Here is an 11285-nt window from a genome sequence, read left to right as displayed (position 1 = left end):
CTGGTGTTTAGTGGTTCTTTCCAGAGAGACGCTGTTGGCCGGTGGCTTAGTGCTTTGGGAAATATCTATTGTGCAGGGAGAGCCGCAAGCTAATCCCAGTGGTGCTTGGGTTTTGCGCGCGCGTGCTTATTCCTGGGCATTCAGTCAGGTTCAAACGGGGGATTTCAGCCAGGTCCCCGTGCCTCGCGTTTCCGAACGGCTCATCGGAGTCTGTCGGAGGCGCAGAGGTGACCGTGCCCGAACCTTAGGGCGCACGTGGCTTGCCCGCATGCCTCTCGCGCCCCGTTCTGCTGGGGGACCTGCAGCGGCGCCAGCATTTGCGTGACCGCGGTGTCAGGCGCTCACGCCGCGGGTTTGCGTGTGCCCTGCTAGATCCGTGTGCCAGAGCCCCCTTTGCACGCGCTAGAGCCGCGCTCCTCCAGGAACCAGGTTTTGCGTTACGGCTTGAATAGTCTCCAGCACCCTCGATGGCCCCAAATAAGAGACAGGACAAGGGAGATGGGGGTTGCGTTTTAATGGCTGAGCATTTTGCAAATCTTGCGTCTGCCCTCGGCAGTCCTCTGGAGGTGGTCTGAGCCGTCCCTGGGGACCCGGGTTTGCAGCGCTCCTGCATCCAGGGCCCTTGGCGCTGGAGAGCCTGGGTCAGTGCAGGGCAGAGGGCGAGTGGGAAGTGAAGGTTAAGCTTGGTCCCTGTGTGACTGCGAATATCGGGGATGCTGCCATAGGTGGATTTGCCTATCGGATCCAGCTCGCAGCAACAAGCAGGGGTTGCTTTGTGTGTGTAACAGCATGATTTTTCCTACCGCGGCCCACAGGCAATGTACCCGATAAGGAACGGCAGCCCTTTTTGAAGGGGACCCTGGCGGGCTTTCCATTTTCAAGCTAATTTTTACCCCTAGGAAACTGTTACAAGTGAACCACGAGCCGTAGCTGTGTCTGAAGAAAGGTCTCCGATGTTATCCAAGCAACAACTGAGATGTCTTTCTTAAAGTTAAGGCTTGCTGAATAAAATTGTAGTCCTCTTAATTGTTAAGCTGTTGAAATTACTTTAGCATGAACACAAAAAAACTTATCTTTCCTGGGAAAAGATCATTTACATACTACTGTTGTAATGTCATCTGCTCCGTGTTCCTCTGGGGGTTCTCTCAGAAGCCTTTTGAATGGGTTTTAAAACAAGCAGACCTTGTTTTTTCTTTCTTTTTTCCCCTTAAAAAAAAAAATAGAACACAAAAATAAAGTGTTTCTGAACTTCTGAACCCGTTCTGCGCTTTTTGTTTGTTGCTTTGCCACAGCAATAAGTCTTCAAATGTTTTTCCTTAATGACTGCAGGGACTCTGCTGGTGCTTAGAGCACAAGTAGCTGCATGGAGGAGAGATATATTGCTGGCCTGGAGGCTTTTAACTGCAGCGTGGTATTTATTTATATTAAGAATTGTATTTATTTCTGATGGAACATGGTGTTCTTGCGATATATTTCGAGTATCACAAGAAATAACGTAGTCTGCCTTGGTGTGCCCTCTCTTGTTGCAGTATCTAATAAGGGCTCAGCGCATCTCTGCTAGCTTTACCCGTTGCCGTTTCTAGCGGAGAGCCTTCTCGGGATCTGTGGTGCGAGTCCTTCGGAGAACGCTTCCCTTCGCTTGCAAATTGAAGAAATCGGCCTCCGCTTTCTGCGCCCAGCCCGGAAACAAGCCGGTGGGGAAAGGCGCCGGTGCTGCGAGCCATCGGTCCTGAGCGCTTCCCCTCTGCCCTGCGCGCGTGCGCGCACCGGCGGGGCTGCCCCGGCAGGAGCCGGCTGCCTGGGTGAGGGGTGGCCAGGTGACCTCGGGGCTGGAGACTGCCTGCTGGAACAACTCGGAATTACCAGCCTACAGCCCTGGGCTCTCTGTTGCTTCCCAGTAGCGAGACGAATTTGTTGGGTCTCTAAGAGTAGCACATAGCTGCTCTCCGGGGCCACCAGGGAGGTGGAGAACACTGTTAAGTGGAGAAAGAATAAGTGTCTGCTGACTCCCGTATTTGAGCAGACTTGGGAAAATCATATCCCCGAGCTCTCTTGTAGTTCAAGCCACAAATCTTTGCCCTGAATTTACTGCAGAAGCCAAACCTGGCAACAATTTGTGACTAAAGCAAAGGGGGATATTTCCAATAACTGGGTCTTGTGAACATCAGGGGAGCTCTCACTACGCCAGCTGTGGCTCTCTTGTGTTATACAAGTCTATCATGGAAGGTGAAGGTGACTGGTGGGCGCTACTTCTCACGCCACTGTTAAAGACTGTATTACATTGTACATAATGTTTATATTTCAGCTTCTCCTGTTTTGCATGTCTGCATGTAATGTCTCAGGCTTTGAACACGGCACTTGTCAGCCTTTATTCCCTATGTGAGAAGAGAAGGACGGAGCAGAGGGAGTTGGGGTAAGTCTGGGCAGGGAGAAGGAAGAGGCTGTCTGGGACAAGACAGCCGTGGGTCAGGCTGCGGCTAGGACCGAGAGGAGGAGGCACAGGAGCCGGATTCGGATTGCTCTCCGTGCTCCCTTTGCCTTGCGTTGCAGACGGTCTCTAGCCAGGGGAGGGCGAGCCGAGCTGCCGCCGCTGCAAAGAGCTTCTTGAAAGTTGGAGGAACCACTTGAATGCAGTTTAAGAGGAAAATGACATCGTATTTTAGTCCAAGGTCATGGAAATCCATGTGACTGTGATTCGTTAAGGAATGGCTTCTCGCTTTTTGTCGATGAGAGATGGTGCTGGCGAAAACTGCAGGCCTGAAAATCCCAGAACTGAGGCAAGTTTCAGGCGGGCTTTCCAGCCTGGCCTCAAGCCTCCCGGGCGCTTCGGCATTTGCTGTTGCGGTGAGCACGCCCCGGTGGTCCCGCTCGCGTCTCGCCTGCCCCGGGCTGCCGAGCCGCGTGGAGTCGGCTGCCCCAACCGGCCCGGGGTCCGGATGTGCCCCTGGCGCTGCTGCATCACTATTTGGCCAGATTTTAGCGTCTCGGTGGAACAGAGAACACGAAGGCGATCACCATCTGGATGAGAATGACTTGAATGCTACTGATGGATGCTGCCTGCGGTTTGCAGTGCTGCTTTTTTGACTTTAAGGGCAAAATCTCTGTTCCGTACTGCAGTCCTCAGCGCCGGGAAGGGCTCAGCTTGCAGCCGTGGCTGGGCGGTGTTTGGAGCTACGTTATACTACTTCCAACGCTGCTGGCATTTGCACAAAAGTCCTGTAGAAAAGAGCTGCTTAAAAAAACCCCTGCTTTAATCTTGTAAAAATCTACTTAGAGCCTAAAGCTTGAGAAGAAAATCAGAGCGTTAGCTGAGTGAGGGTAAATGATGTCTTTTCATTGAATTGCGCTTCTGTGCTGAAACTTGATGTTTTTAACCTTCTGTGGGTCGTCTGGTAATGGGACGGGGATGTAAGTTTCAGTTTGTCTTTCTCAGTTGCTTTTATGCACGGACACCACCGGAAGGCTAATTTGAAGCCAGAACGAAACCTGTAAACGCAAGAAGAGAAATTAAATGGTAAAACGATCATCATCTCTGCACTGAGAAAGAACAAATGTGTGACCTGGTTCTGTCTCTGAATGACTGTGGGAAACAAAAGGTTTCTACTGAAATCAAAGGATTTGGGTCGGAGTGACAGCTGGAAGCGGGGCTAAAAAAAAAAAAAAAAAAAGTGTGGCTAATCTCATACTAGTAGACTATAAACTTGTCTACCTGGCCCAGAAACATGCGCATCATTCCAAAATCACACTTGTCCTCTCCTCCAGAGATGCATGCCCTTGCAGACTGAGATTTTCTTTTTCCTTGCGTGCTGCTCACCTTTGGTTGAGGCAGCAGTATATGATGGGATTGTACATCGTCGAACTCATGGCCAGCAGAAAGATGGCCAGGTAAACCTGCTGAATGTACTTCTGCTGATAGATGTCTTCCTTGAAGTTCCCCAGGATGAAGTATATGTGATAAGGCAGCCAGCAGACAGCAAAAATGATCACGACTACCACCATCGTCTTCACAAACTGGAAAACCAAAAGCAGCGTGTTACTCGCGCCTTGGCTCTGCACGAGCGCCGGGTTGCTGGGGGAGTGGAAAATGCTGCTGGATTTGTGTTTGCTTTTCCCCCCTGAAGCGCTGCGTGCGATGTATAGAGCTGGGCTGAAAGAAAGCAGTCCTGAGGGTGGAAATTGAGAACGGGGAGGGAGTTGCAGCATATGTTTCCCTGTGGACTACGGGAGCTTTCTGTAGAAAGCTGCTTGCAGCTAAGTCAAAGAGACTCAGCAGGGAAATATGGGAACTGCTATTATATTAAAAGCTCTGGACAGTGGTGGAGAGGTTTTCCCTGGCTTATTCTGTRATGTGTGGATTCGCTGGATACTGCCCTTTGCTCTCTAAGGGTTTCTGGGCAAACTAGTCTCCTCCCTGATGCTGTGAACCTTTCTTCCCTGGAGGCTTAGTTTTTCTTCATACTTGCTGGGCAATGCCCCTTACCCCTTGGCCCAAAATATGTCGTCACCCTTTCTTGCCCAATCCTGCAAGATTTTGTATCTAATGCAAGCTCCGTGCTGGAGCCAGAAGGGCTGGYGCACTGAGGGGAATTATTTTTAAATATAACTTCCAACCTTTTTCTTGGCGTTAACTTGATGCTCGTAGCGGATTCGATTAACGTGGTTGCCTGGAACTGTGCTGCTCCACAGAGTAACTCCTATAATGCTGTACGCAACAAACATCACCATTAAAGGCAGTAAGTAAATCAACACGATCACTGCAATGTGATACCTGAAAAAGAAAAACAAGCACGTTTTCACAGTCAGTACGTCGCTTGAAGAGCTCTTTCAGAAATCGTCTTTTGGATGCATGTGTCTGGCTCCCATTGACTTCAACCCCACAACATGAAGAAGCAGAAATTTTGCTAAACCGTGCAGCCCCCCGTCCACACGGGCTGCTCGCTGCTGCCCTGGCCGTGCGCGAGCTCGGGCGCTCTCCAGCTTTCCACGTTACCCCTCGGGCTGCTGCTGCTTCCCTCGCGCTCGGCTCCGATTACTTTAAGCGAGCACTGTTTATGGGGAGGGAGCGACCAGCTCGCTTGCTTTACAGCAGATGTCAAATTAATGTAAACTGTGAAAAACAGAGGATTACGCTGCTGGCAGTGACCACCGAAGGCTGGGTGCACGTGGTCCTTCTCCGGCTGACAACGCTGCGCGGTTACCTGCGGCGGTAACCTGTGACAGGGGAAAAACCCTCTGGTTAAGGTACTTTATTTTGGTGAGGCTTTTACAGGTTCAGTCCCTTCGTATCCAAGATTCCTCGTGTGGTTGGGAGCTGCTGCTCTTTAGCCAGGGGTTCGGGATCAAGCATTTGGGACCGAGCTTTCCAGCCTGCGGGGACAACAGGCGGTGATTTTGCCCACACGCTGGGAATCTCCTGTTTCGGCCCTTGCACGAAGCTTCTGCAGCTTGGCACAGATYGGTGCGAAAACCTGTTACTTTGGTAAAAGCTAACTGTAGGAGGCATCCAGCTGTGTGTGTCAGAGATGGAGGAGGAGAAGGGGAAAAATAGCCGTGGTGCAGATAGCTGGGCAAAAGCGTTCACCGTGAAGAACGGTCGTGGGGGATTCAGCCCTTGGTTTTGCTCTGAAGAATCGTTTCCTTTTTGTTAATCAACTTGTTCCTTTTCCGCAGTTCTGCCATCACTCCTTCACACAAATATGTTTTGCGTGATAGACTTCTCAACCTGCTCTTTGTATCAAGGGCGTAACGATTAATCGCAGCAGATCCCCGAAACGCAGGATAGACTTTGTTTGATCTGCCTGAGCAGTCTCACCCGAAGAGCGGGGGGAAATTGCCGGCAGGGTTGGGAGCTCGCGGGAGGGCAGAGATGTGCCCAGGTAAGCAGGTCTGTAAAACTTTAGGGTGCTTGAAACACAGTCCTCTTTCCCCCACAAGGAAGAGCATAATTTTTAGCTACTTGTGTCACTTCTCGGCATTAAAAATCGCCAGCTTCTTCCTGCCTGAAGGAGGGAGAGGAGAATCCAGAATTTTTGGAACTAGGATTTACTGCTCATTTTGAGACGTCACGTTCAGCTTTCTCTTGAATCCACGTGAGCTGGGTGGTGGCACCCGTTCCCTGGCCCAGAGAGAAACCTCTTCCAATCCCTGCTGCAGAGGGGGGCTTCACGTGACTTGATCTCCCTCCGTTCTGGGTGGTGTGTCACCCGTCTTTAGCCTGAGTGTGAACACACGGCAACTTTTTCCATGGCTGGCTTAAACCGAGCTTAGGTGGGTTGCCCCCATCCCACACCCCTCTGGCTGCGTGTTTCCCCCCAGTTTTCCCCTTCTCTCTCTCCCAGTACAGCCTGTAGCCAACACTTTGGAGGAGACATGAATTTCACGGTTAACTTCTACATGAACCTGCACTTTTCTCGTTTCTCTCGCGCACCCCYGAGAAGGTCTTACGTGAGCTGGTGCTTCCACCCAGTGTCATCCGGCCAGATGACGACGCACTTGGTCGTCCCGTTATCCATCATGATCTCGGCGTAGAAGCACTGCGGGAAGGCGAGCCCAAACGCCACCAGCCAGATGATCCCTATGATGACTCTGGTGCTTCCYGCAGAAAGCCTGGGCTGAAAGGGGTGAATTATAGCCACATACCTGCAAGACAGGTGGGTTGTGCTTTTACTGTTGYGTCAATAAACCATACAAATAATATAGCAAGAGTAAAAACTCGTCAAATGATATGGTAGGCTTCATTATTTAAGGGCTATAAGTAATTGGAAGGAGCTAATCTTTTCTTAAGAGAAGCAACTACAAGTCTTAAGGCAGTGTATCTTAAACGCATGCGGATGGATGCTTTCRGTGTGGGGAGGAAGCAATCGTCTGTGCCTTCTTCATATGCTCCTTTGCAAGTCTTCCCCTTGCTTTGAATTCTTCATTGATGTTTCTTTCTTCATTTTTCAAACTAGTTTATCTGAAATCCCGGGTTGAGCTAGAACTGGAAAGCTTTGAAAAAGGCCAGCACAGTTTTCTGGCCCTCCCCTCTCCCATGAACAGGTACTGTGTACTTAAAATAATACCGATGGCTGAAAATAGTATTGCTGTGGCACCGATGCAAGGTGCCTAAACACACTGTTCCCACTAATTATGTCAGTCGTTGATGCCCCATATTATCACAGCAACACTGTCTTATGTATCCTTTACTCTGTATTTTTTTCCCCCACTGATTTTAGCAGTGGAAAACGTGTGCCACCCGCTTCTGCCTGTAACTGCTCTAGCGCTTGCGCTCGTGGCGCAGGGCACATCCCCTCGTCCCCCACCTGTCGGGAGCCCTCGCGSCACATCTGACTATCGGGTTACTGCGAGCCCGGCGGCCGCCTGGTTTTAAGTTCACTGTGCAAAAATGCGCGGCACCGTAGGGAGTACTTATCAATTATRCATTTCTTGTCACGCCGTTCGTATTCATGGCTCTTTCGAAGGCAAAATAGAGTGGAAAATGCCAATTGCCTCCCCGTTTTCAGAGTGGAAAATCTGACAAATTCTGTGCTGCCTCTTGGCCAGGCCTTTGGGAGAGAAACCTGCCTGGGAAAGGGCATGGGACGGACACGCGGCACGGACACATGGCACGGTACGTAGCCCGGCACTGCAAGGTATCAGAGCCTTAGGTAGCTGTCRAATTTTTACACTGCCTTGCATTTCTTTAGCTTACAGTAGGTGATATTATAGTTTGCTAAAACCCAATCTTGTGAGATTTCCCGTGGTTTTCCTTCCTTGCRATAAACTGCTTCAACAGACGTTGTTTTATCACAGTTAAACAACTGAGCCCAGGAGGACACTGGCTCGCCTAACAATAAATGGAAGCTGCGGGTTTCCAGGAGACGGTGTCAGYGTCTATTTTAAGGTCAAGCGAAGAACAGCTAAATATGGTTTGCGGGGAGATGCCAAGTTTTCTTTCTGAGCCTTGCTGTGTGACTCGAGAGATTTTGACTTTATAGGTACTTTCCCAACAGTCCCTAAGGAATGAGAGTAGGGAGACACGAGGATAGGCTGAAATGGAGTGGTTTTTTTTGTTTGTTTTTGGCAGACTACATGTGTAAAATAACTATTATCAAGAATCCGTGATTTAAAGCCAGGACTAGCAAAAACGTTTTGGGGTTCAAAATTGAGATGCCGTCACTTCTAAATAGAGATTTGCTTTTATTTGGACAACTGCAGGCTAATGAGYACATCGTTGCGCTCTCTTCTTATCAGCAAACCTTTTAGTGACTGCAGTGGCAAGTAGCCTGTGTTTTGGAGGCTGCAWGTCAGTCCCGGACGTATCTGTAATTCAGGTGTCTGTAGGCACTGGGTTGCAGGGCAGAGCTTCGCTTTGCCAGCTACTCTCTCTATCTCGTTTGATTTGTCTCTCGCTGGGCTCCCGAGGCTGGGAGCATCGGCCAGGACCCTGCCGGCAGCGAGCTGGGAAAGCCGCACTGGTGATTCACTGAGCAACGCTGTTCAGATGGCTCCAGAGGGATGCTGGCATCGGTCCCGAGGGAGCTGGAAGGGCCCTTCTCCGATATGCATGCTTGATAAGAAATGGCAGAAACCGGTAGGAAACCGCAAAGTCGACAGAGGACTGATAGGGGACGTGATAAGAAACCCCAGGTATTTCTGGACGATGGGTTGTGCTTGCCCAGGAGGGCAAGGCAACACAAGGAGGGCTGGGAGAAACTTTTATATTTCATTGCTGCCTATAAGAAAGGAAATTGCAGTGGATTTTTGACTATTTCCTAGTAAATAGGAAAAAAAAGCGTTACTCTACTTTACAATGAACCATAAACACATTCAGGCTCCACAAATCTAAGCTTGAGTAAGAGACACTTGGCAGATCCTAAGAGAGTATTATGAAAATACTAAATTGCCTCAAAAGTCAAACAAAACCACTGTAATTACTTCCCCCCCCCCCGGAATAAATCATTCATGTAAATTATTGAAACCAGCCCTGCCATTTCTGATCCGCTTCCCATGTTTCTGTTGGTTTGTGATTACACTGGACTTGCAAGTGGGATTGTGGATTCTGATGTTTTCAGCATTTGTATAATCAGCCTATTCCCATAATTCCTGCTCTGTCCAAATTATGGGACCTTCTCAAGGTTTAAAAAATGAAAAAGTGTGCATGGGAAACATATGTAACATGGGAACAAAAAAATTCAAGCCGCTTCCATTCGTTGCGGACTTGGGCATGATGCAGACCAGGGATAAGGCAGACGAATCTACTTTTCATTTCATAACCAGCATCTAACCCCATAGTCTATTTGCTGCTTTGTGGGTAAGGCACCTGCCAGGGTAGATGGGGCCCAACTGCACAAAGTATTGCAATAGATTTTTTTGGTGGTTGTTTAGCCTACAGCAGATTTGTTCAGACATTGTCTTTCCCATTCAGCTCTTACCTCTCTGCAGCAATCGCTGTCATGGAGTAAATGCTCACAAACATTGCGGTAATGGGGAACCAGTTCTGAAACCTGCAGAATTCCTCGCCGAAATACCAGACGTTGTGGCTGGCGTAGATAAAATTGAAGATGGTGTTGAAAGCAGACATCAGCAGATCCGAAAGGGCCAAATTCACAATGAAGTAATTGGTGGCAGTCCTCATCCTGCTGTGCGCGAGGATAATCCAGATGACGGTGACGTTGCCGACCATCGACACGACCACTACGAGGGAGTAGGTGATGGCCCACAGCGCGATTTGCCAGCCGGGCTGGGTGAACTGGGTTGCGGCCGTCCAGTTGCCGCTGTCCTCGAGGGAGTCCGCTGGGGAAACGCTGCTAGTGTTTAAAAGGGAAATTGCGCTCATGTTTTTTCTTCRGCCAGGCACAAAATCGGGTCTTCTGGCATCCGCTGGCTCGCTTGCGGTAGTCGCTGGCGTTGCGAATCCCCACGTATGTGACCAGGTGCTGCTGGAGAGACCTCAGGATGCGATGTCTGATGTCCTCCTGCCCTCTTTCTCAAGGGATGCAGTGTCGTGCCCAGGGAAGATGCTCCTCAGCAAGGGCCTCCCTGCCTGGCACTTCCACTTAGCTTGCAGAGCAACCAAAACCAAAACCAACCCCCCAAACCTCTGAGTTCCTTTTCCCCTAAAAAAGAAAGAAAGGGGGGAAAAAGAGAGGGGTGGAGGGTTTTCCAGGTCAGTAACAGGCAGTCTCTTCTTTTAGATTATCTTTAGGGCTAAGGAAATATAACTGCAAGTATCAAGCCATAAAGCATTTTAATCCGAGTGGAAATCCTTCTGCTTTGTGCCAGGGATTTTCCAAAGCACTGGGTGTCTGGACTTGGTGGTGGGACGAAGGATGCGTTATCATCTCCGCCTGCATGACTGCTAAGCGCGAGGCAGCAGCCGGACTGGGATGGATTTTCTACAGGGTTTAGGGGACTTGGGAAGGAGGTGGAGTCTCTCGCAGGCAGAAACTAAACAACCAATTTGACATCAAATGTAATGCGGCAAAGTGGTGCTTAAAACTCCCCCTCTTCCCCCCGCTTTTGTTTTGGAAATAATCTCTGAAATGGCTGTGCTGCTACCGGGATTTATAGGCATAAATGCAATCCTTGTGTTTCTAGAGCGCTCTCGGGCTTTGTGGGGTCTCTTGTAGCAAAAGAGAAAATATATTTGCCACAACTGCAGCAAGGCGGTCTTGCTCTCTGCAACTACGCGGAGGTTTGCCAGCGTTTTTAATAGCATGTTGCATTTACTTACGGTGAGTGCCCAGCATAATATAACTCCACCAGCTGTATTTAGCAGGTTTGATATGATTTAATTCATTTGAGTGACTGTGCTTTCGGTGCTGGAAGGGCCGCCAATCAGTGCTGCGGCATTTGTCAAGGCCGGACCTGAGCTGGGATTTCCAGTGAGGCTTCAGCAGAAAGCCGGCACCCGGGGTCGATCCTGGTGTTTCTTTACCTGCGCTGCCAAAGCTGTTTGCAGAAAACCGCTGGCTTTGCACACGCGGGGGGGAGAGGAGAAGGAGGAGGACGTGGTGCACCTAGCAAAGGGGAAGCCCTGGCTCTCGTCCCTGCTCCGAGGACAGGTTTCTTTCTCACTGTCATCTTTTGGATAAACTACATAAAACCTAAACAGCACGTCGAGGCTGAGATTTCAAAGAGTACTTGGCATTGGCCCCATGCCTGCTCTGCTCGATGCTGATGTTAAAACCCGCTTGCAGATATTAAAAGCAGTTTTCAGGACTCGGAAGGCTCCTGCTTCGTAATGCTAAGGAAAAACTCGCYCTGGGCATGCGGTGCCGGGATGGCGATAGCTTTCCAGCTCT

General features: G+C 49.8%; 1 protein-coding gene across 1 annotated transcript; it reads right to left on the bottom strand.

The window, feature by feature from the left end:
- Positions 1-3773: 3773 nt before the first annotated feature.
- TACR2 (tachykinin receptor 2) lies at positions 3774-9870 on the bottom strand. The gene is made up of 4 exons (XM_026054923.1): positions 9414-9870; positions 6445-6639; positions 4612-4768; positions 3774-4011 (listed from the first exon to the last, which is right to left on the bottom strand). The coding sequence occupies exons 1-4, from the start codon at positions 9815-9817 to the stop codon at positions 3811-3813; spliced, it is 957 nt and encodes a 318-aa protein (XP_025910708.1). The 5' UTR covers positions 9818-9870; the 3' UTR covers positions 3774-3810.
- Between the last annotated feature and the right edge of the window lie 1415 nt (positions 9871-11285).

This window comes from Apteryx rowi, unplaced genomic scaffold (genome assembly GCF_003343035.1).
Source record: "Apteryx rowi isolate R43461 unplaced genomic scaffold, aptRow1 scaffold_974, whole genome shotgun sequence".
NCBI lineage: Eukaryota > Metazoa > Chordata > Aves > Apterygiformes > Apterygidae > Apteryx > Apteryx rowi.
Note: the sequence above shows the minus strand (reverse complement) of the source record. Positions and strands in the feature narration are given on the sequence as shown.